The 26936-nt window shown below is 38.1% G+C and overlaps 1 protein-coding gene across 1 annotated transcript in view; it reads right to left on the reverse strand.

The window, feature by feature from the left end:
- Window positions 1-26936, reverse strand: part of ARID4B (AT-rich interaction domain 4B) — an 87654-nt gene that overhangs the window by 41260 nt on the left and 19458 nt on the right. The window contains 6 exon segments of the mRNA XM_061365681.1: window positions 1020-1158; window positions 3495-3586; window positions 5779-5858; window positions 9794-9884; window positions 10476-10541; window positions 15873-15983. Of these exon segments, the coding sequence (XP_061221665.1) occupies window positions 1020-1158; window positions 3495-3586; window positions 5779-5858; window positions 9794-9884; window positions 10476-10541; window positions 15873-15983 (579 nt within the window).

The following is a 26936-nucleotide window of genomic DNA, read 5'->3' on the forward strand; positions in this document are numbered from 1 at the left end:
ATCGCATTGCTGTATATTCTGCCCTCTCCCCTGTAAAAAAGACTTCAGTGACTCATTCTCTTCCATCAACTTCTCCAAAGAAGTCCTGCTGGAAAGCCTCTGGACTCCATTACAATACACAGGAGGTGACATGTACAAAGAAGCAACCGAGAGATACTGCAAACACTAAGAACAGTTAAATGTTACTGTATGGCAGTACAGTGCTAAATGTACAGCATCTTTTGAGAAAGCAGAGCACAAGTCTTCCTGAAATTTGATAAACATTATAAGCTTTCACTGCCAGGGAGAAATTATTCAAATATTTATAATGAATAATAAAATAAAAATTAAAAAGCATGGTACTAGAAGGTACCATATATGGAAATAATTTTCAAAGATACAAGTCAGTCTATGTTCAATCCTTACACTAGCAGTAATATTTTATTAAAAGTTTAAGTGCCTTTAAGCCTGAAAAAAAAGGAAGATAGAAGATATTTGTACTAAAAGACTACAATGGACTTTTAAAGGAAATCTGTTGGCAATTCTCTACTACCTACTATGGCAACAAAGAAAAAAATAAGAAAGATTTTATTATCAACTGTGTTTATATTGAGCCTAGAAAAATAGCATCTATGTAATCACTGAAACTCCCCTCTCTTTCGTACTACTTTATATTTTCTTTCCTGATAAAACTTGGTAGCTCAGAAAAATTACATGCAACAGCTGAGGAAAAAAGCCCTGAAATTTTAGTTCAATAGTACTTGACATATTGTTGAGTTGAAATGAGGTCAACAAGCTTTGTCTGTTTGGATAAACTAAAGCCATGTTAGAAAACATTTGTTGCAAACAAACTATTTACAAATACAGTATTTCCTTTAACTATTATGATATGATCCAATCTGAAGAAACACATATGTTCTGACAAGAATGTAGTTTAATCCACCAAGAAGAAAAAAACAAAGCAAAACAAAACCAAACCACTTTTCTTTGATGACCAGAAAACTAATGAAACTTTACAAAATTAAAGATGAAACTCTTACCAAGGCTGGAAACCACAGAGCTTTCTTTTTATCCACACTGAAGCAGTCCACACACACAACTTTTCCCAGTAACTCATCACTTTGTTTCCTATCATCTTCATCTTCATCGCTGGAAGAGGATGAAGATTCTTCTTCAGGACTAAACGACAGAAAAAGACTTAAAACTCAACTATTCAAAACCTGCCTACTGTAATTACCGGAGACCCAAAGCTGTGTTTCTAAATACAGGCATAAATAACAGTGACCTGAATTGCCTGTTGTTTGAGGACAAAACCAAACTGAAATATTTATGCGGATATTATAGTAACTCAAACATTACAAGCTCAGAAATGGACTTCCCACTTGTAATACATGCAAAAAAAACCCAAACAAAACAAAAACAAACAAAAAAAAACACACACAAAAAAAACAACCAAAACACCACTGTGCATCCACACGGAGGAATAGAAATGCACTATCAGGACATTCAAAACTAGAATCCTGCCTTAGTGAAGCACTGTTCAAAATTACGGCTGCAGTTGTAGTTTTGCATCAACATTAGCTAAACTGTTTTGGTTTTCTTCTCAATCTCTCTATGCTTGTACTCTAACAACCATACAGAATAAAAAGCTATTTTGAGGGAGGACAAATCTCTGAAGAAGAAACACCAGCTATGAAGATAAACAGTAAAGACATCAGCAGTCTATTTATCCTGAAACGGTTCTTTAAAGATGTGCAGTGAAGCATTTTAATGACCATTTCAATTTCACATTGAATGAAGTGGTGTAATGTAAGTAGATGAGCAAAGGTGCAAAGACATTTTGATTAAAAAGGGTTCTGGTTCATTCTCACAAAGCGGCACCTGGGTTTAACCGTATGGGGAGTCTAACTGTACAAAACTACTCCAACTAGTTACCTGCAACTAATTAAAAATACCAAAATAACAACAATAACAACAGCAATAATAATAAACCCCAAACAAAACAAAAACAAAACAAACAAAAAAACTACCACCAAAACCAAACCCAACCAACACCTAGACCTCCTGGTGCCCTCTCTCTTTTGTTACTAATTACTTAGAAAAAAATACAGGAAATACACAGTGTGTTCAACAAGCACAACAAGCAGAGTTTTAAAAGCTATTTTCCATTTTTCACATAACTACTTCTGAGTACAAAGTTCAATACTAACAGAAGACTCACAATTAGCACTGGTGTAAAAGAACACTGATTTACAGTCTTGGGTGAGTTGTTTCATTTTCCCTACCTCAATTTTATGTTATCATTTGCAGTGCTCATAAAGCTTAGGTTGGTTTTGGGTTCTTTTTTCCCCCATAACATCTTTTTTTAAAGTAGTGATTTCTTTAAAATACTGTATGAAGCCCTTCAGGCTGCTTTCTGGGCTTTGAGAAACTCTTGTTGGAAGAGAAATAAGGCAAGGACTAGAGAGAAAGCCAGGACTATTTTAGAGAGACTTCAACCTAGCTCACACCAATATCTCTGCAATTTGTCTTTTTACTCCATTCAGTCAATATTACTCATAAGTGTGTTGTTTCTGCCATAATAATGACACGTACAAGAGAAGACAACCTGACATCAGGATGCTGTAGTCACATTCTCTGTGGTATATGCCAGCTTTTTTTTTTCCATCTGTTTCCTTAATACATCACAAATTAGTGAATCAATAACTGAGTAAACTTCTAATACCACTACATCTAGAGGGTTATATTTATTTCAAACAACTGAAATGACAGAGCATGAAAGGAAGCATGAGAACTCCTTTCTCACCCCAGCCACTACCACCTCAGAACTTTAAAAACAAACAACCCCCCCATCACCAAACCATAACTGCCCACCCACCCAATAAAACCAAAGAGAAGCAGTCAGTGGAGTATTACCACTGGGTTTTTCTTCCAAGATCACAACTACCAAGGACTGTAGTGCCTAGGAAATCAAGTCACAGCTCTTGAACTCTGTTTTTCTATCAATAAGCTTTGCTGCAAACCCTACTACTGTTCACCTATTTCTAAGAGAAATAGGCAAGACCTTCAGAGACCACGTAATGAGAAACTAAAGGTCTGTATGAGGATTCTAATACCTCCTACAAAGACTTCAAATCAGCTGGACAAAGACTGCATTGTAATGGTTTTAGTTTGAGTCCGAAGCATTTATAATACTAATATTCTACTACAGGGAAGCTTCTGAATGAAGCTTAACAATGTAATTTCACTTGATATCCAACTTTGGATTTTTACTTAAATAACAAAATCAAGAACAAAAACCCACCTTGCCTATACCTGGCACTATTTTAAAACCTGATTACACGAAGACTTGTAATTCTTGCATGCAGCAATACAAACAAAATTGACTTTCAGTCTGAATGCTAATCAACACCTTTCATGTTTTTTGAGTAAGAGAAACCTGAACATACAGCTACACACACTGAAAGCTTCAGAACTGAAAACATACAACACAGATATAAAGATGTTAAACTTACATATGATTGGATCTCCTTCCTCTGTTTGTTTTCTTCCCTATAACAGGAGTCCCAAAGTGTTCAGGATTTGTGAGTGGAAGCTGATCTAATGTCTGTTGAAATGAAAAAATACATACACATATAAAAAGCCTGGTATAAGTTACTCTCTGAACCATGAATTTTTACAACCTGGTTAAAGTAATTGTTGCCAGTAAAGAATTATAAAAGAAATATGTAAGTACAGCATAGACAGCACTGTTAATTTTTAAAAATACTGTGGGGTTGTTTTTTTTTGGGGGGGGGAAAGTTGTTTCAACATTTTTTCCCCACCTCCAAATAATTATCTTTTTCCAACACACAAGACAGTTCTTCTCAGAAGTCCTGCCTTTCAACTATTCAAACACAGAATTAAGTGTCAGGTTATCAGGTACTTTACTGACCTGGGATACTCCATCTCTACAAGATTACTTCTTTGCTTGTCCTATCATCAGACTAAAAACCCCATCATTTACTCATAAATGAACAAGATTCCCTATGTAATGAGACTGCTAAATAACTCAGTAGCAACAAACATGAGAAGTCAATTATATTTTTGTAATTGATAATTTGATATGGGAGAGAATGATTCTAAAACAATTTTGAAGAGGCTACTACACTGGTAATTGAGAGGGTGCTAACTGATGCTATATTAGCATCAAAACAAAAAGAGAGGGAGAGAAAGAAAGGACTCTCTCTTTTCAGGAAGAATGCTAAAGCATCAACAGAAGGATTGCATGGACATGCAGTATCTACTTTCCCTAAGACTGCTGTTGTTTAAACGATTCCAAATATGAAGGCTCCTGTACAGACAGGTTTCTTGTGTAGCCACTTATACTTTTTCTCTGAAAGAAGGCATAAAGCCTTCCGAAGTAAAGAGCAGACTCTAAATTACACTTCTGAGTCGTGTATTAATTTTTAAACATGAAACACCAATAAGAATCTCAAAAGTATTCTGTGTCAGACAGAACCGGACATAGAGACAATAAAAATGGCTTTTAAATCTTAAAGTACATGCATGATTACTTCCGAAGTCGGTGGACATACTAAAAGATCCCACACACTTAGGAAGTCAGAGATGAAGCTAAAGCAACATCAGAACAAGATGACTATGTGACACTAGTCTAATTACAGAAGAAATTGGAGATGCAATTTTCCCTGCTGAGTAGCTGTGCAATCATGAGGTGATTATTAGAAATGCACAGAATGTGCTTCATTGAGAGATGGTGACAGTGAATTGTGTATCAGTGACTTCTGGCAAGACATTAAAAGTCAATAAGAATGAGGACAAAATAAAATAGTAGGAGTCACCTGAATGTACACTTACTTTGAATCTGACAAAATAATCTGAAACCACTCTTGTTCAGCCAAATGAGTCACAAAGCAATTTACAGACACTAAAACTTAGCCTGCTTACTGTGCAAGTAATACTCCTGAAACCATATTAAAAAAGTACTTACGGAACAGAATCAACCTAGTTTTCAGAAGTGCTAATCATTAATGTCAAAGAGCTAATTGAGGGAACAACACAAATATTTGAATTATAGCATTTATATCTGAATCCAGACTTAGGCATCTAATTAGGCCCTCTTTACCTGTATTTAAATCCTGACTTAGGGTCCTAGAAGGTATTTGAACCTTCACAAGAACTCAGTAGGCAGGCAACAAGCTCTGCTATCTACAATACTAAAGCATATTTATGTAGAGCAAAAAAAAAAATAATCCCAGTTTTCAGTGGCTTTCCAATAAGCTTACATGATTACATAAACCTACCCATCAGTCCAGATTGTCTTACATAATACGTAGGAATAACCCTCATTGTGAAATCTCAACTATTTGAAATTTGCTATTTGCCTGCATACTTTAGTATGCAAATCACCTTTAAGAAAACGAACCAGCTTCAAAATACTGGTAACTGTCTTCAAATTAACAGGTAACAGCAACTTGTAATTTGCCTTTTAAAATAAAAGGAAGGGCTGAACTACCAAGTTTATCAGCTGTTACAAATTAGGCTTGATCATTTACCTAAAAATCCAGCAGAACTTATGTCCAAGTATGTATGTTAATTTTTTTCATGTACCTTTTTCCCCCCCCCCCAATGAATACTTGGATATTTTTATACACAAAGAAAAGCAGCCAGACCCTACAGACTGTATTTTATGCAACCCTGTTTTCAGTGGCATGGATGTACATAACATACTGAAGACTGAGGTACTAAAAATATCAGTTTATATTTTTTCTAAATAAAAAAATGTCATATAAAAATTACCTCGCTTTCAGCAAAATGTCTTTCTCCTTTTAGACACAGGGAAGAGCGTCTAAGAGTCTTCTCATCACCATCATCAAACACTGGCACCAGGTAAGACGTGAGGCAAGCAAGAAAACATTTTTTTTAAACAAGTGATTGATTAGATGTCAGAAAGAATGAGATATATATTCCTGTAGCCAGTCCTTAAAATAAAGCTGTGCACCTGGATACTGCTGCATACTCAGTAAAGCACTTGTAAAGATCAACGGCATACACAGGCTGCTGTCTCACCGTAGCCACTCCATGCCCACATATGTTAAATGCAATCTAAAGTAATCGGTAGTTGAGCAGACAATTCATTGATTAGGACAAAAACTAAAGATCAACGCAAGCCAGAATCAAAAAAATATTGCTCAAGCATTTTCAGTTTTTACAGAATTTCATCTCATTACCAGAACTACAACAGTCAAATGCAAGCTGTGCTTACTATGGAGAAACTTAAATGGATATTGTGAGGAAAAGCTACAGTTTAATGTTGTGTGAAGTTCAACATCTTTTTCTGACTCAAAAACTGACTCTTTCTCTACTGACTACAAAACAACAGCGACATCAGCCTAAGGGAGATGACAGTCCTCGAAGTGCAATCATCAAAAGCAGCTGTAGTGAGAGAACGGTGGAGCTCCTGGTTTCTTGATTTTCTGCTACCTCTGCTATCCCCAGATCAACTGGAAACAAGTTCGTAACACATTTGTCCTCAGCTACGTACTTAAACTTTTTGAATCCTGAAATGCACTGCTCACATTCAAGGTGGGATCTTCAGAAGCTGGTAAAGTGATCATACATAAGGTAAAGTTTTGTCACGTCTCCTACAGGTACTTAATGGATAAAAACTTCATGACAAATTTTAACTCTCAGGCTATGCTTACACTGTCCAGTGGGACAAGAACTGGCTTCTTCTCCCCACCAGTGGTAATTATGTTCTTGTTCCCACACTTCTATGACCTTGAACACTTTTCTGGGCACCTAACCCCAAGATTAGATCAAAATACTACATTAAAAACATTTCAGCAATTTCTTAACATGTCTCTTTCATCAGTACTGCTGCTGAACAGAATTCCCCCTTGCGACTGCCATTCCGTAGTCTATGTACAGTAATTACTACAGTAATCGTTGAGTACTGTTTAGTGATAAAATATTATGGATGCACATCAGTCACTTCCAAAATTTGTTGAAAAGTATCAAGGGTAAGAACTGCACAAGAAAATACACAGATTTGGAGCTGCATCTCAAACAGCCAACACATAATGAAGCCTCCCCCTTTGTTAAGTGAAGTAGAAGGCAGCAGGCTCCTAATTCAGTTTGTGTTAATTAACGTAACAGTCTCCTTACATAATGAGAAAGTAAAAAAAACAACAACACATAAATCTATCCACTTCAAGGGATAAGCTGACTACAACAGAGGTAAATCTATTCAGAGCTAGGTAGGTAGGCACATTATGTATCCTTATGGTAATCTGCTTGTGGCCTCTTCCCTGCCAGAGGCATTCTTAATCTTGTTCTGTTACTTGAATACATTCAAAAGAAAAGCTTCTCCTTCCTGAAAGACTTGTGTGGCTGCCATAGCACACATGGCTGTAATGACATTCTAATCTAATGGAACATCCTCAAAACAGTCTGCTGAGCAGACATACAGGAGTGTGATACATTTAAGAACACCTACTCTGAGACTGCAAGGGGGAAAACACACACAAAAAAAGGCAACTTAATGCAAATAAAACCACTTTGAATTCTGAGAAAAGCAATGTAATGACAGAAAACTCCAGGAGGAGGTAAGACTACTTTGAAAGTGCACAATTCTGAATTTTTAGTAAAGCAAACCATCTTACAATTTTTTTCTTCCCTCATAATAAACGGAGTTAAATGTTAAAAGTATCACTTAAACTTTCTAAAGACATGTTTATATGAATGACAAAATAGTATTTGGCTACCAGGACGGCAATACCTTGAACTTTTTGAGTTCTGACGACTAAACTAAGGACACTTCATGTATTTACATAACTGTGTTATACTAATTTTAAAAGGTTATATCAGCTGGGGGCTCTTTGTGGGTTTGGGGTTTTATTTACTTATTTATTTTATTTAGTTCCTATCTTCCTTTGGTAGAAAAGTAGCACCAAAAAAGACATGTAGACAAACTGACGTATAGTTTCTATTCAGACAACATCTTATGAACATAAGACAGACAAAGGTGCTCTTGAAGCAACCCTGCCCATACTTTAGTGTTAAAAGAGAGTTCTCAAGCAGTCCTAAATAATTATTCCTTTAAATGCTACATGCTACTGCTGCAGTGGCATAAACAGTTTTAAGTAAGCACTTCTGGAAAGGCCCTATTTCAGATCTTTCCCTTCACTAAGTTTTTGATCAAATCACAGTAATTTTATTCACAAAATCATTAACAATGCAAGTACTTCTCAATAAGTGCTAGGACAACATTAGGTAGCTGCTGGTTAAGATGTGTGCTAATTCTGAAATGTGGTAAATGGCAACTACCCCTTGAAGTAGGACTTTTACTTAGATTTGCAAAGTCATCACTGTCTGTAAAGATAATTTCAGTCTCATGCCACTTACTCTCCTGACAAAGATTATTCTAATTAGCCACTGCTAGAGTCACTTCTCTTTCAAAATGCATTACACAGTCAGCAGCTGTGCCACTTACTCTGCAAGGTCAATATGCTTTTGTCTACTTTTATCTATAAAATATGGTTTCTGGTCTCAACTCTTACATCTCCTCTTCTTATTTTCTCTAGTTCAGGATTTTTGACAGACATCTACTTCAATTTACAGACTGCAACTCCATGACACCTACCTATAAAATTTTATCTACATAGACTCCTACTGTATTCTTCCTGCTGAACTGCTAACCTCATGCTTTCTTAGAAGGACAAACATAGACATACAACAGTTCTAACACCAACCACACTATTTTATTCTTGAAAGCTCTCACATCTGATCCACTCCTATGTTAATTATAAAAACTATACATTGTTAACTCTTGTCTTTAGACCTCATGATTCACCTGATCCTAACTTGGTCTCTCCTTTACTCATACATTCTACTTGTCCAACAAGAAAACAGATAGTATTTTCTGCAACACTCCTCTGGAAGGACTTATCTAAACTTGCAGCTCTCTTCCTTTCTAAAAGGACTACAATTAGGGAAAGTTAGTCTTCCCCTAGATGTTCAACTTTACTTCATCTGTAACAGCCTTTAATATCTCAAAAACAATGAAGTCTTGCTAAGGTGCTTTCAAGACCTGGTCTTCATCTTCCTATGTTCCAGGTCCTTCCCAAGGAAGGGAACGTGCAGTTCCTCAAGAAACTATAGATCTCCTTAGTACTCTTAAGACTAACAGATGGAATATATATTTTCATCCTACAGTTGAGCAGTTTTCCAAGACAGACTGATCTACTGGTACACAGCATCAAAGCGTAAACTCATGTATGTAAAGCCTTTAAAAAATATTATATTGTTTTTCAAAGCTGTGTTTGTTTGTGGACATGTGGATGCATCATCTAAAGTCTGAAATGTCACGTTAAAAAATAAGGAAAACAAACAGAAAAAGACTTTTTAAAAAACAAGCTATGTCTTTTTTTCAGCACTAAGGGCTAAGCCTGAGAACAGGAAAAAGTATTGAAACTTGTGTTTTAAAAGCACTTTTTTTTTCTTAAGTAACTATGACAGCATATTTTGCTTCAGAATATTTAACAAAACCATATTAAATATCTAAGAAGCAGTTACCACCAATTATAGAGCAATTCACTAGGTCTTTATTTGGGGTCCCAATTTCATATTGTTGAGGGATACAGTTTCTCATAAAAACCCAAAATAAGCAGCTTGGGGGGGGGGGGGTGTTAAACAAACTTTGAATACCTAAGCATCTCCAAAAAATCTCTCTCACCATGCTTAAAGTATGTCCAGGTCAGAAGCTTATTTTTAAGTCATAAGTTTTATTTAAATACATAACCATTTCTCTTACCTACAGTGTACCAACTTGCATCTGTTAATTTGTTGATAACTGCTTCCTGGTATGTTCCATCTGGATTCTTCACTTCTACAACAGTTCCCACCTAAAATACAAAAGCCACTTAGCACTGGAGAACTTCTAAAACAAGCAATAAAGTTAACACTTTTGCATTGAGCAAACAGAGAAATAGATTAGAAATTAACTATAGCATGATTTTTCAGTTTCACTTGAAAATATTTTTTATCCCACAAAACTTCTTTGTTTCATTCCACTAAAATAAGCCAACTAACTGAGCCGATTATTTCCTGCCAGCAGGTGGGGAACAAGAACCAATCTGAGTGATGTCATTCTCTTCTGTAGGAGCTTGCCCATCAAATCCTCCGGCTGAGTTTTCCAAAGCAACAGCGACTAAAACCGTCACAGCCAGCCAAACTTCTTAGCTTTAGAGCCAAAAAGAAGAGACTTGCATCAGCTTGTATGCTTGCATCCCCTTTAGCTACAAAGGAAAAAGTTAACATGAAGAATATAGTAACTCTAGCTCTGCAGCGTTCCCTTCTATATTTCATGATATTATCTGGCCTGTGTAATAAATAGAACCTTTCAATTTCACCCCATACTGCATATATAGATTCATGTCAAATACTGAAAAAGAATGCTTTTTAAGTGTTATCAAAATATAAAACAAATTTATTACCTTTAGAGGACCCTTTATGTGGTCATCCTGCACTTCCACTGTTGAAGAATCATGTCTGAAAGTTACCTAAAAAATATAATTTAACTGATAATCACTTGATACAATAGAGCAGCATAAACACACACAGATGTCAGTAGACCCTTCTCTTACTCTCACTTTACAGCTAGTCACCATAATCATTCCACTTGCTGAAAACCGTTTCATATATTTTAGAAATATGAGGACACAATTTCTTAATCATCAAAACTTCCAAAATATTTATCTTTCAGAAAAGAATCATTACATCTAAAAAGAAGTGACAGTTTACCAACAACGTTTAATAGCTCAAAATGATCTCTGCAGTTCTCAGTGATTTGAATTGTACTGCTCTAGTACATCGAGAAAGGAAAGTTTGAAAAGGTCTGAGCAGAAATAATTTTTTAAGAAACATTTATATATCAATGCTCTGAGATCAAACAGCACCTATAGATTTAACACCTATATCTAACCCTATATCACGAGGGCTTTTGCTAAGTAAGACCCATTTCGCTCAATCACAGATGAAAAATTCACACAAAAAGAAGATACAGGACACTGCTGCCAACTAAAAACTATTAACAAGCAAAGAGCCTCTAAATTAATGTCAGCCTAGTCTACACACTGCTAGTTAACTGAAAGTAGATGCACAGTTAACTCTTCATTCTTTCAAACCTGGAATAAATAAGTTCTGTAAGTATTTCCAAGGTATTTTCCCATGGTTTTGGCTGCATATTTAATCATACGCATTCTGTACTCAGGGAAAAAGAAAGGCTGGGAATCCAGACTTATGATTAAGTTATCTGTATTAGATGCTACTGATATCCACCATTCATTTCACTCAAAATTAACTTGGTCACCTTGAAAGTTACAGGGTCATCATAGCAATTCCACCTGAAGTTTTACATCACACTCAGGGAAATTGAGAGAATTCTGGCATTACATTTGATGAACATAGGTACATCTTATTAACACATACAAATGATGTTCTAATGTTCACCACAACACTTTCACTTGGTGTAAGTACATGAAGGTTCATTTACTGTTCATAATAAGAATGTAACATGAGATTCAGTGGTGTAACAGTAACTCTCACCTACAACAATCCTACATTGAGGACTTGGCTCACAAATGCATGCCAGTCCCTTTTTTGTTTCCCTCTCGAAGCACAGACCAACATTTCCTTCCAAGCGCAACAGCATTCTCTAACACAAATTCTCTTACTTAACATGCTCAAGAGAAGCATTTAGAGTTTTGTAAACCCTGAAAGGAGCAAACAGCTGAGAACAGCACCTACAACCAGGACAAAGGAGCACCTACCTTGACTGGCTGATTAGAAAACAAATGCACTAAAATGCTTGATTACCTTCTAGGTGCTACATAAAGAAATAGTCATCTTGCTCATCTCCTGACAGAACCACAACAATACATACTGTTGTGAACGTATGCTCTTTTTGGAGCTGCATCATCCCACCTAATTTATGACAAATGCTTTCTGTACACCTGACAGACAACATCATACTTTGTCACCTGAAAGCCGGGCACAGGATTCAGGCTAGGAATTAACTGAGCAAAGATTACTCCTCTGAAGTTCAGCCCGACATGAATTTACTCCTCTCTTTTAGGGCACTTATCTAGAAATCTAAAGTTCAGTTCAGAAGCAAAGTAATCTGAAACCTGTGGTCACTGACGGTTCACATAAAATATCCAGCATATCAATTCTGATTTAGAGACATTTGGTTTTATTTATTTTCTGTAATTCTTACACGCCTAGCGCAAGGTCCTACACCTGGGTCAGAGCAATCCCAGGCACAGCTACAGGTTAGGCAGAGAAGAGATTCAGAGCAGCCCTGCGGAGAACAACTTGGAGGTGTTGGTTGATGAGGGAATGAACATGAGCCATGAGTGTGCGCCTGCAACGCAGAAAGCCAACCGTATCCTGGGCTGCGTCAAAAGAAGCGTGACCAGCAGGTTGAAGGAGATGATCCTGCCCCTCTGCCCTGCTCTCGTGAGACCTCACTTGGAGTATTGTGTGCAGTTCTGGTGTCCTCAACATAAAAAGGCCATGGAACTGTTGGAACAAGTCCAGAGGAGGGCCACGAGGATGATCAGGGGACTGGAGCACCTCCCGTATGAAGAAGGCTGAGAAAGTTGGGGCTGTTCAGCCTGGAGAAGAGAAGGCTGCGTGGAGACCTCATAGCAGCCTTCCAGTACCTGAAGGGGGCCTATAAGGATGCTATGGAGGGACTCTTCATTAGGGACTGTAGTGACAGGACAGCGGGTAACGGGTTAAAACTTGAACAGGGGAAGTTTAGATTGGATATAAGGAAAAAGTTCTTTACTATAAGGGTGGTGAGGCACTGGAATGGGCTGTCCAGGGAAGCTGTGAATGTTCCATTCCTGGTGGTGTTCAAGGCCAGGTTGGACAGAGCCTTGGGTGATATGGTTTAGTGGGAGGTGTCCCTGCCCATGGCAGGGGGTTTGGAACTTGATGATCTTAAGGTCCTTTCCAACCCTAACTATTCTATGATTCTGTGCACTTCAGAGCCAAAAGAAACTATCCAAATGCATCAGCCAGCCACAATGCACTACAATGAAAAGTAAACAAAACAAATTGTTACTGTGTATTCCAGAATTTTTTTTTTTCTTTTTAAAGGATGCCTTGGGGCTTCAACTCTTTTAGAGGAGATTTTTCATATCAACAGTTTTTGCTCCTTGAGATAATTTGCCAGTGTGGATCCTTTCTGTCTCAGACAAAGATCATGATTCAGCACATCATCCACCTGTTTAGATTCAGCTGGAATCCCCCTTTCCTTCACCATCCTGAAAACAGTCCTGGTAAGCTCTACACAGAAGATGCTTCACTAGTTTCTGTTTAATAAAGACGCAGTTTCTTTTGAAACTCCTGTGAAGGTGCCCAAATACAAGTGGGTGTGAGTTACGGTGCTAATTGTTTTGGGAGACATTGTCAAAATAAACTGGCTAAAATAGGTCTCTAACAAAAACTGTAACAGATCCTATGAAGTGGATTACCACTCTTCTAACACCGAAAAGTCTCGCCCGTTAGTCAAATTTGTTCTGCCTTCAACACTTCTTACAGGCCCAGGCAAATCTTAAGTTTTATTGCTTTCCATGCCAAAGTGTGTGAAATTCTGTAACAGGTACAGAACCTGTGAAAGACTGCTGAGCTGTGAAATACAGTATCTATTGTTACTGAAACGATAAACACATAGCACTTGCATTAAACTGAATAAAGTTACTAAATTGTACTGGTGATGGAAAAGTTATGATGAAGGTGTCCCTCAACATATTCTCAGAAGAACATTTCATTAGAAGAAAGCAGGTAAAAGGAGATGCAATTAACTGTATTTTACTTGTCCAAGGATGACATGATGCACATTGACAAAATTTGTTGACAACCTCCTTTCTCAATAGAGCATCAGTCATAAAACTTAAATGAAAGCTTCAAACTAAAACTGATGTCCTGAAGTTAACTGACTTTTTTTTTTCCTCTAGTAGTTCTAGGAGAATAGGGCATAAAACATACTGGGACCAGAAGAAACTGTTAAGTGGAAAATAAATGCAGCAGGTAAACTACTAAAATTTCAAACAAAGTACACCTGATAATAAGAATCCCGGTTAAGAGCCAACACTGTGGTAAGTCTGCATGTGCCAGAAAGAGCTGAAAAGATTTTTAGAAAAAAAAAAAAAAAAGAGGGGTCACTGCTAAGTTTAGGGAATACATGTTCCTGGTGGAGGAAGGACAATGTTAACAGATACTGTTACAGCACTTACACACAAAAACCTCAATCACAAATTGTATTACTCTACAAAGCAACAACAGTACTGGGGCTTAACTGCCCTAAGGTATACAGTTAAAGTAAAGAAACACACAAACTTGAATCCACAGGGCTTTAGGCACAGGCTCTACAAACAACTTACAGTAAAGATTCTACTTCAAGGTCTTTCTACAAAACACAGCAGTGACCAAACTGCAAGTAATAAACCCAGTAAGAAAATATTTATCAATTAATAAGTGCAAGTGGCCATCTAAGAAGGTGGTTTGAAATCCCTGTGAAGAGCTGAAAGCAGTTAAGATTTCACTAAACAACATAAATTCTTGTATCTGTTAAATCAGTTAAATACTGACACTTAACAGCTAACAGTCGCTTAAACTCAATGGTACTGTAAAGCACAGACCAGATGATGCTGTTCAGAGCTATGAAAGATCACTAATTTACTCTAAAGACTTTTTGAAGATTCCGGATTTAAGACTAACCTTCATGTTTACATTATTATCAAAAAAGTTACAATAGTGCTTCCAACCAGGGCTTTTGGAGATAGCCTGCACTGTCCCTCATATATACTACAGGCAAAAAATCAGCCATAGCACGACAGCAGACTCAAGTAATGCATGACAGTTCATAATGGTGACTCTTCTGTAACAGGTTATCACCACTCACAATTCATGCATTTTCATTTTTATTTAGAGTAGATAAGAAAAATACTCCACCACTACAAGTCTGTTGCAGAGCAACAATCTAATTTATGTTTCATAAATGCTTTTGAACCTCGCTCTTGCTGCATTTCTGTATGAGGTTAAGAAGCACAGCAGAAAAGTAGTACCTGCTCCCCTATTACAAGCTTTGAGGGCAACGTTACCCAAGCAGAAATAATAAGGCCATTCTCCAGTGTAGACTTACTATGTAATAAAACCAAGCCAAACAATGTTCTCTTTATTTCTAGAAATAATACCTTAAATTTCCAAGGGATGTTTAAATCTCTTACATTCCCTCTCTGATTGTTTTTTTTTTTTTTGTATTGGATGTGGTTTATATTGATTCATTCAGTCATTAACTACTCATCATAAAGACCAGGTGAGATCCCCTGCTTGCTATTCTTCAGAACTCAAATATTCCAAGCCTTTGCTGGAAGACAGAAAGTTTTCATCCTATTCCTGAAGTATTATCTAGTTGCCACTGCTAAAAGGTAGTGACCCATATTCCTGAAAAAAATCCATATTAAACCTACATGGAGGAGGTTTAGCTATTTTCTAATAACGTTCAACCATAAGCCCACATTTGTCATATTCTGATCAATTACTTTAAGGTCAGCCTATGGCACTGAAGGCCACAAATACTGAATGCAAGCAGATGACAAAGCAGTGAAAGAAAGAGAACGTATTTAATTACATGTAGGTGGGCAGAGCACCTCCCCTCCCAAAAAAGATAAGCTTAGTGTTATTTCAAAGACTGCACTGCTAGCCTTCAAAGAAAGGAAAGCTGTCTTGAGACTGTAAAGAAGTTTCATATTGTGCCATTTTGAACACTGATGACTTTTTTTTCCCCACACACAAAAAACGTCCACAGGAAAACCACATACCTTGACTTTGACAAGTCTTTTTGCTGTCTTGATCTTGGCTTCACAGAAGGCTCCTCTATACTTTGCACTCACATCGGTGCCCACTGTGAGATAGGGAGGCTCATCAATGGCCTGGAACAGAAAAGAAAACTGGGTTTTAATTACTAGCCACTGGCAACATAGCTGTCATGGTCTCACTAGTTTTTGTGGACAGCGCATTACAAACAGCCCAATAAAACTTAGCATATGTACATCACTGCAGGAGAAACACAGAACACAACACTAAGCTCACGAAGTGACTACCATAAATATAATAAACCGGTATTACAGCTGTCTGCAACAACAACCACATAAGCCTCCAACCTCTGCACCATCTGAAGGCATAGAAGACAACCAGTTCTGCTGCAATAGTGAAGGTCACCAAGTGTTCTACCTTTAACTGCCTCAAAATCTGGTGAGTCTCATGAAGGCAGTGGTGATTTCCCTCAGATAATTAAGGTTCATTTTCATTAGTAAGAAGAACAACTTTGAAGACACTTTGCTTTTTCCACTTTTGAATAAAGAAAATTATATAGGTAGGTGCTCAACATAAGACTAGTCTGAGGGTAAGTCATTAGCAGTAGGATAAACACACAACAAAAGTGAAGGACCCAGACAAAACACAACATTCTGTAACAAGCAACAGAGGAACAGGTGATACCCAAACAAGGAAACATGAAATAGGAGAGAAACAAATGTTTTCCAGGGTTAGGAGAACATGGGTCTGATTAGTCTGTGGTGAGCTCATGAAGGCTCTGTTCCTCTCTCATACAACCTCGCCTAGCATAATCTGGGGAGGCGATTCTAGATAACTGAAACACCTCTCTATCACTTCACAGAACATGGGTCAAAAGAGAGAAGGCAGAAGGTGACAAGCAACAGGAGCAAGGTACGTTTCAAAAAGCTGCAAGCCTCCATGCAGCCCAAAACCAGAGCTGGGTTGTGTAAGCCCACATTGTGTTTCTGCACTCCTACGGATTCAAACACAGCTTACAAAAGGCAATTCTGGCACATCCAGGCTCTCTGTGGGAAGAATACAGAGATAATCTCCCTCACAGGTCTCAGAGCTACTGTTTGATACAGAGATGCTTGCACTCAGCATCAGGTAATTCCCACTGGCTGTTTTCAGCTCTAGTATTTCAGAAGTAAAGGCATGCCAGTATGTACCTGAATGCTTTGATGAATTATTTTCAGAAGTAGAAGTTGTGCAAAACTTGAAATTGAAAGTCATGAGATGCTACAGTGTTAATTTTACATTCATCTTTAGCCTTGACTCTGTTCAAACCTACCTCTCATTTTCAGTTAACAATATATTTCAGAGTACTAGGAAACTTACCAACATGCACTTGTTAAGATCATCAGAAACATGAATGTTCTAATGAATCCCTCCCTCTCTGTCTCTGCATGCATGGTGCGTGACTGCATGCAGAGTAGTAGGATATACTACTCTGGTAGTAACATATCCATGAACATGTATCTGATCCTATTCCAGACTTAACAGTAAAACTCAACTGAGATTAATGAGGTTATCTGTTAAGAGTGTTGGGATTCTGAAACTCACTCCCTCCTTGCTTGTCCAACAGTACTCTCAGTAAAGTGTACTAAGTAGCGGCGGCTTCACACAATATAAATCTGAAGAGGGAAAATAGTGATATACTCTCTTGCAAAGTCAGTAAAGGTCTAAGAGGGGAGCATCCTTCCAGCTGTCCCCAACGCTTTAGTAAAGAAACTCTTTCATTGGTTCCAGCACAGCCAGTAAATCTTTCATGCCAGTCGATCTTCCAAACTTAAAAGTATGGAGCATGGAGATTACATTTAAAAGACAGACAGATCCCAGAAGGGTTCACAGAAATGCACATACCTAGAATTCCCCTAAAAACAAATACTTCAAGGGCTGGTTGTGTCAGTGTTAGCCTATACCTCTCTATACAGCAAATCAAATTCATAATTCTAGGTTCGACTTACAAAAAAAGAAAGTATGCTTTTTTCTTCCCTACAATACTGGGAACTAAGTCCGCAATCTGAAGCTTACATCTTCACCTTTTGGAAGCTTATGGCAGAGGAGCAGGCAAGTCAACAATCAAACTTTAAACCAGAATTTTAAGTTCTTATTAAGAGCATAAACACCAATATCAGTGATCACATTATCACTACTCTGGCTTATTTCTTAAAGCTTCTCCCCAAAAATAATATTTATTTGAAGAGTGAACATCTGTAAGAATTGATTTCTGTTAATACCATGGAAGTTACTTTCAACCACTAGCCTAAACCTCCTGACGTTGCTTTTACAATAGCTAACTCCTTTCCCTGGAATTAGTTAATCCATACCACTGTAAATAGAGTAATTTCAAAGAATAGCAACCATATGGGCCATTTGCTTACCACTGTAAAAATACAGTACTGGCTTTTGAGAAGAAATTTTATACTGATGAAATGCATTTCTCTAATTACCACTATGACTCATTATATATTTTTAAATAACCATGCAAAATCTTCAGTGGATACAATCTTTTTGAAATCGTATTATTCTGTTGAAACACAAACTACGTGGGCTTTTTTTACCCAGATCACTTGACTGAGATTATCAAAATACTTCCCTCTGACTGACAGCATCGCTGGAATGTGGTAAATTAAAACAACTAGAAAGATGTGATGCATCACAGAGGATGCAAACTAGAAAAGTAAACAGCACTGATCAAAGTCTGGCATTCATTTCAAATAGTCCTTGCCACAACTTTGTCTTTTTCATGAGCTCTAAATGAGTCACCTGTTCTCAAGCAAGTTTTACTCAATCCCACCAAAATTAGATAGAGATTAAAAATAAGTATACAGCTATTTTTATCTTTCTGTTATCCGTTCTCTGCATTGTGCTTACATCATTTAATAAACATCCTTACACTAAAGGTGAATGAGTCTTTGCCTATTTAATTGTTACGTGCTTTGGCAGGATTTGTTTTTATTCTTTCTTTGCTGTTCAGTGCAGGATTCCAGAAATAAAATATTATGCAGCTAAGATCTGAAAACATAATTGAGTAATCTTCAAAAAGATGTTACAAGTATATTGAGATTATCTTAACAAGAAGCACTGCAATAACCTTTAAGGGGATGTGGGAGACCCAATGCTGGACAACCCTAAAATAAAAAAGTTTTCAGATTCTTAAAATTATTAAAGGCTTCATTTTGAGACTACTGTACTAGTCTTACATGTTGTGTCCAAATCCCTGGGCTGTAGTCTCAAACTTCGTTTCATTTTAAACCAAGGAAAACTGAATTTGCATTTACATTTTGTGCCTGGATGCAATCTTCTGTACTATATAATTTGTAAAGAAGAATCATCTTTTCAGTGGGATATCATAAAACCATCAATAAACTTCTGCTCAACAGAAAAAACTGAGAAGTATGCCCTGCACAAACCATCATTAATTTATAATGAGATCATGAACTTCATTCAGAGCAGCTTCAGCACGCACCGCAGATTTCCTCCCTCAGTATTTCTACGTCTCTATGCTTTCTCAAAACATCCATCAGTTCACACAAGAAGAAGGGAAAAGTTGAAGTTGATGGTAAATTGATGGTAATCTCTAGATCTGCTTTTTTAAATAATTTTTAAGTACTGGCAGGAGGCTGGTATTTAAGATCCTCATCAAAACCACCCACCAGGCTCTTACATGGATGATCACCGTTTTGTTTTCATTCATGATCAGGCTACGACAAGGAGAGCTGGCTCTGCCAAGTGACAAAGGGAGATGGGACATCCTTCTCCACACGGAAAAAGGTGAAGGGCTGTACCGGAGGCATCGCTCCCGCGGGACTGTGGCGTGCAGCCTAGCCGGGGGCACTGAAGAGGTGTTTCGGAAAGGGGCTGGGTGGGGCAAGACCTTCTCCAGCATTTGCTCCAGTGGGGTGCTGACTACTGAAAGCTGAACACTACAAGCTGCGGACAGCTGGTTCGATGCTCTGACTTCGCAGTGATTTCGCTTAGCTCCTTAGGGACGGCCACAGCAACTCGCGCCTGCGAGCGCACGGCAGCGGGGCAGGGCCGGCCGGCAAACCCCCGGCGGACCCTGCCGCTTTAAGAGGAGGGGCCCGAGCCGGGTAGCTGCCAGAAGTTTCTGTGTGCCCGAGCCGGCGAGGGGCCCTACCGCCCGCTCTCGCCGAAGGCGCGCAGGGCTCGGGCAGATTAGCGCGGATTGCCTTGACTAAATTTGTCCCCTTAAGGCGATTGCCGGGCAAAGCTGCGCGGAAGCATTCCCGCAGCCGCGGTCCGCCCAGTACCGCTCCGCAGCCCGCGCCGAGCTGACGGGCGCCCTGCAGCTGTGGGTGCAGTTCCTCCAGAATGCGTGTTCTGCTGTACACCCCAAATCAACACTTAAAAACCAATTTTAATACTTCCTGGCGTTCCCTCGGGTGAGAAGAAAGGGACAAAAAAGAAAAAGGTTTCCTGCAATTTTGCGCTGTCCGTTGGGTTATCCAAACTAATAGGCACCTGCCCTACTACTACTGAATTCTGTTTTATTAATAGCAATAAGGATGAATAGTTTCTTTGCTATCTCAATTCACAACTGCTGTGGACGAACAGGATTTTCTACAGGCAGCAGAGGCTGCCGCAGCTGAAAAGCTGTTCTCCCCCTGAAATAAGGAGCAGTCTCTAGGTGACCAGTCAGCAATTTCCACCAATTCAGTGGCTGAATTTTCTTTGGCAGGCAAGGCAGGCTGCTGGAAGGGTTCTGCTCCAGCCTCCGAGCCGATTATGCCTGGAAGGACTAATAAATGGCTGGAAGCCAGCATCATAAAACAACCTGCACATCTTCTGCATTTGGACATTCACAACGGTATTAATAGTTCTGGTCTCCCACGTGTGAGCAAGGAAACACACAGACCCTGCAGAACACAGAATAAAACATTTTAACGCTGCAGTCTAAACCGGTAGCACCAGGCTTTTTCATACCTTTTATGGCTGCTAAAGGGGTCAGTCTGCCATTTTTTCTAGACATTGACATATTTTCCATCTACGTGGGATTAAATCATCCTTGCACCTCCTCTGTCAACTGTGCTGCGCTGCTGTTTTCAAAGTCCCTTGTAAAGTCTGTCATGCTGTACAACAGCTGATAAAAACTGCTTTACATTGTCCTTTGCCTATAAGCATGTCTAATACAGCGTGTGTGAATTTATTATTTCTATCTCCTAATCTGTATTTCCTCTGCACCACACACAGGATGTTCCAAGTAAACCACATGAAAACAAGATTAAATATTCAATCTAGAAACACAGCAGACATAGTTAGTAGGAAAGCCTGCAGAACTGCTTTCAGATTCATATGCAAAGTGAAAACTGGGCCTGTACCTTCACTTTGTCTTTCATATCTACAAAGTTTGAAAAGCCAAGATTTCAGCTTGTATTAAACATTCAAAATTCAGTGTTTATCTATCCTACAAGACTCTTGACTCAAGAAAATAGTGAAACATTTTCAAGAAGCAAAACGAAACCACATGAAAAAACCTACCACCCAAACAAAAAACCCACAAGAAACCCCAACAACCAATCAACAGTCCCACAACTACCGAAAAGGATAGCCTGATTTTAGGTTTTAAATGGAAATTCAACATCTGCTCATTTTCAATAACCAAAGTTTAGAAAACGCTTGTTAACATTCAAGATCCCCCACCCCTGCCAGACATCCAAATTCCTGTGTTTAAGAAAGAAGTATCATAAGGCTTAGCATCTGATTTTTTTTCTCATCCATTCCACACAAGAGGAACACTTGCAAAACCACCTTCTGCCATCTACAGTAATGTAAAGTATTTCCAAAGGAAGTGTTTCCTCATGGCTTGAACACATTCCGTAATATCAGATGGAAGCACCCAGTTTGCCAGCAGAACCATCCCATACATACTTGACAACTCCAATTACAGTCCTCAGTCCCACAAATTAGTGGGAAAACCCATCAATAACAGCCTATTCATCAACCCAAACCCAGACAGATCCTTAAATCTTCTAAACGAAGGGCAAAAGTTTCACATAACCGGTAATGTAAACTTGCATTCCACCCTGCAGAATTAGCAGCCACCTCAAAGCCAGTTTCAGAAACCATTGGGGCAACAAAGGCTCAAAAAGACTCAATTTGAAAAAATACTTTGTTTCTTTTTTAAACAGTGGTAAATCCAACATCTCCTACACAAGTTCTGATTCCATGAAGAACTGTTTCCATGAAAATAGGTGAAAAAAAACCCCCTCAAACAATTAAAAAACTTTCTCTCCAATTACAAAGATATTTAATTTATTTAAGAATTATTAACTCAAATATTTTCAACTACAGTAAGTTCCACCCAACAGCACAGATCTGCCCACACACTGCAGTCTCTCCATAAACTAAATTGCTGAGTGTAATTAAGAGTACAAGATTTTGCTTACAGCTCAACCTGCTGTGGTTAGGACACTCAACTTTACAGTAATAGCAGACATCTTCAGGGAAAAAAACAAACCCTATTACTACAGCATATTTAATATACTCGATTTGGCAGATAGCATATTTATAGTTGATTTCAAATACACTCCTCATGTATGTTCAGAGTGACGATGAGAACTTCCCAAAATCTTTCTACAAACCTTATGTTACTGAGACACATAACTCCTCAGAGACAAATGGAATATCTGAGGCGAAGACCAAAGCCCCTAAGATAAAACACTCCTTTCAAAAAGTAAATACATTGGCTCATCTTCTACCTCCCAGAAAGGACACCTCAACAGGAAAGAGAAGGAATTTATCCTTAAACTTCCAAACTACAACACAGACTGAAGGGCAGTGAAGTTTTTTCATACAAAAAGGCTATGACAAGAAAGCCCAAGAGTAGTAACAGTGTGCTTTCGGCAAATTTTCTTCTGGCTGAAAAAATCAGATTTTGGCTTGATATTTTTGTTTGTTACTGTTGTACATTTCAGGGAAAGGCACAACTAATAATTATGAAATTTCTGAAGGAAAATTGTTCAATGTTATCAACTTTTGCTCACAAATTGAAATTATGGTAGGAGCATCATGATCAAACAGAAAGTATCTAAATTAAAAGGGGGAGGAGGTTTCTTGTAATGAAACCTACTTCAAGCGTCACTTGAAAATCCAGTCTTATAAGCAAACATTATACAACACATCATTGTGGCAAAAACGTTACCTCCCTGTTCAAACCTGGAAGTTGCCAGAACCTAGTGAACAGATGTATGGACATGCTAAACCAACTTCTGAATTCTTTAGTGTTTTCTACAGGTGCAAAGAAGATACCTCTAATTATCCACTTAGAGCAGTGTAATGCCTAGCTTTAAGTTCTTAAAGATCTGAAAAGGTGAAAAAGCTGATTTTCCACTCTGAGTAAAAAATAAGCTATGAGGAAGGGATTTGCAGGTTCTAAGATCACGAAGGACCAAGTGACCCAAAAGATGAGGTTCAATTCAGTAATCACAGGTAATACTTCCTTTATTTAAGGTATCTGTTTTAAATGCAAGATAGTTTTTCATTATTTTTACTTACCTGTGTGAAGTTGAATTTGTATAGAACTGAAAATGCCAGTCTGGATAACTTGCCTTAGTTTTAAAAATGAGCCACAATTCTGTGTAGAGGTGCTGCTTATGCTATGAAAAACTTAGGATGCTTCAAAGCACTGAAAAGAATGATAATGATATGCTTGTCTTCTAAATGGACTGGAACAAAGATTATTTGATACTTTAAAAAAACCAAGCAGTCCAGGCTGTTCCTGAGCAAAACGGTGAAGTAATTAGTACAGAATTATGCATTTAATGCATCAGAAGGAGTGTGACCAGCAGGTTGAAGGTGATCCTGCCCCTTTATTCTGCTCTCGTGAGACCTCACTTGGAGTATTGTGTGCAGTTCTGGTGTCCTCAACATAAAAAGGCCATGGAACTGTCGGAGCAAGTCCAGAGGAGGGCCACGAGGATGATCAGGGGACTGGAGCACCTCCCGTATGAAGACCGGCTGAGAAAGTTGGGACTGTTCAGCCTGGAGAAGAGAAGGCTGCATGGAGACCTCATAGCAGCCTTCCAGTATCTGAAGGGAGCCTATATAGGGATGCTGGGGATGGACTCTTCATTAGGGACTGTAGTGATAGGACAAGGGGTAATGGGTTAAATCTTAAACAGTGGAAGTTTAGATTGGATATAAGGAGGAAATTCTTTCCTGTTAGGGTGGTGAGGCACTGGAATAGGTTGCCCAGGGAAGTTGTGAATGCTTTATCCCTGGCAGTGTTCAAGGCTAGGTTGGACGAGGCCTTGGGTGATATGGTTTAGAGCGAGGTGTCCCTGCCCATGGCAGGGGGGTTGGAACTTGATGATCTTAAGGTCCTTTCCAACCCTAACTATTCTGTGATTCTATGATTCTATGAATTATGTGAAGTCTGAAAAAAACACAAGCAACAATCAATGAAATCTCAAGGGGGTCCAGGGGGACACCAAACCCAAGAACAACACAGTCTTCAAAATAATTTGACAATTCTTTGGCAATATTTCTAGTTTCAGTCAAAGATAGTTTAATGATTGTTTTCTGTTTAGTAAGTCAGTTCTACAAAAGTTCAGTGTAACAGTATTCAGAACAGCAAAATCTATAGTATAGATGTGAAGGGAATTGTTTGTATTCTACATCAAATCTATTCTACATAACTGATAAAAATACTGTCAGCTATGGTTGGCAGAAAAAGATAGCATTTTTAGATACTAAAGCTGACAGCAAGAACAGGAATGGCAAATAGAAATTAAAATCAGATTAAGACTTTTTTCCACTGGAATTGTAGTACATTGAGCTTTATTTTACTACAATCTATTTAAAAATTTATTTTCTGTTGTGTAAACCTTCAGAAGCAAATTCATACTAAGTTGAAAAACTGAACCTTAAAGAAGAAACAAAAACCCAAACCCAAAAAACCTTGAACCATAAACCGTTACTGCCTTTTCTGCAAATACAAAAGAAATCTTCTTGCTTTCGTTTATCTCCATACTTAGTATAAGACTTTCTAACCTAATTACTGGGAAGGAAGAGGGAGAAGGATTTTTTTTTATTCCTAGATTAAAATTGAAAGGGAAAGCTGAAGGGATGACATCCTAATTCAAAATCCCCCAGCAGAATGAGATTTCTCAAACGCTGACCCAAATCAATTTACTTCCTACAGCGATGATTTTAAGTCTTACATTTAAACAGGTTGATAAATTGATATTATTTATTTATAAATAAAATTGGTAAAATTAGATTCTGAAATTCTAAGCATTTATTTTAAAATGTTATTTTGTGCATTTCTATGAAATCATGACTGTAGCTGATCTGTAACTTTAATATCATATTAAAAATATAACAGAATAACACATTAAAACATTCTGCTAAAAAAAAAAATATATAAAAAAAAATCCTGTGTAGCTTTTTGGACTTGTTTTTTGCCACTGTTGCTAACTAGGAGAACCCTAGAGAACTAGGGTACCAGAAATAATATCAATGCCATATGTAACTGTAAACCCATATGAAACAAAAAAATGTAAATATAAACCAAAGTGAAAATACAGCATTTGTCTTCTTAAGATGGACAGATTATTTAGTAAAATAAGCAGAATTTATCTACACAAAGCTATGCACAAATCCAAGCACTCTAGAAATAAGAACATGTGCACTGTGGTTCAAAGCCAGTCTGTGTTTGTAGCAGATAGCCAGCTGTACACAAGAGTCTGCTGAAAGCACAGTAGTCTAAAGTGGTTAGCTCCATACAGAAACAGAAGGAATTTTACAGGCCATGCTCCCTTAACTGCTGCCTAGTCATTCAGTGTAAAACTGCTGGCCAGGGACAAGACATTCAGAAAGAACTATGGAAATGAGTTTAGAAAACACCTACAAAGACACTGAAATAATTTAATCTAACCACTTTATCAAAGATTCCGTTAGGATGAACGAGATCCCTGGGAAAAGCAAACAAAAACTACACATAAAAGGTTATCAAGGCCATTCCTCTCGGTAGGATCATTTCAGCTGTATTATTTGTAACAGATGTCTGTCATATCTATTCTTAAATACAGGCGTGAATATTGCACACTCTGCACACAGCATATTCCAGTGCTTACAGACTTTTCCATGTATTATCTAAATATTCCTTGCTACTCTTATTTCTTATTAATACTGTATATAGAGACCAGTGTGATTCTGCTTTGCAGTTTTCAAGGGATTACTCCTTAATCTGATTTCTGTAAGGAAAAAAAACCAAAACAAAAACACACAAGAGACAAGTAATTTTGTAAATTTTACCTACAGACCATATTTTTAAGACATCCTATATTTCTGTCTGCTTGCCTCTGGAGTTTGATTTATTACCTCCCGTGTTTCTTCAAGCTGGTATCAAAAACTGGACGTAGGTACGACCTACTGGACTTTGAGAGAAGCAAACAGATTATTCCACAAAATTTTCAAATAATACTCCTACATTCCAGCGTATCAGTTGCCTTTTTGGCAAGACTGTGATACTGCCTCATGTTCCATTTATTTTTTGGCTATTTTTCCCCAAGAACTGCTCCCCAGGGGAGGAGGAAATAGCACATTCCATTTTCAACAGCAGTGAACTGTTAATGTGGCACATACCATACCATGAAACTCAAGCAAGTGGTGTTGACTACTGATGGCTTCCCAGCTTAGTCTGTGGGCTGTCCTCAATCCCAGACACTAAACCTTAGATTAAAAGACAGCTAGTGCAAAGTCCTCAAATCTATGTCCTGGGAACCTCGGCTTACTAAATAAAGCACCTGTCTCACTTCTCCAGAGGATCTGAACAACTGCAAATCCATGACATGACCCACCTTAAAGGAAATGGGATGCCTTAATGAGTCGTAAGTGCTTGCCAACAGGTCCTGTGCTAAGCATCCAACAGGTTCTAACCTACTTCATGGAGTGTTCTTACCTGACTAATTATCTTACTGCCCAGCAGACAGAGCATCCAGTGCCACATGCCTGTGTCCTGGGTTCAGCAGTAGCAGTCATTTTTCTCCTTCTTAGTAGTTGGTGCAGTGCTGCGTTTT

This window comes from Neopsephotus bourkii, unplaced genomic scaffold (assembly GCF_033783945.1).
Source record: "Neopsephotus bourkii isolate Nb327-2 ecotype Australia unplaced genomic scaffold, CSIRO-AGI_Nbou_v1 NB_1292, whole genome shotgun sequence".
Taxonomy (NCBI): Eukaryota; Metazoa; Chordata; class Aves; order Psittaciformes; family Psittacidae; genus Neopsephotus; species Neopsephotus bourkii.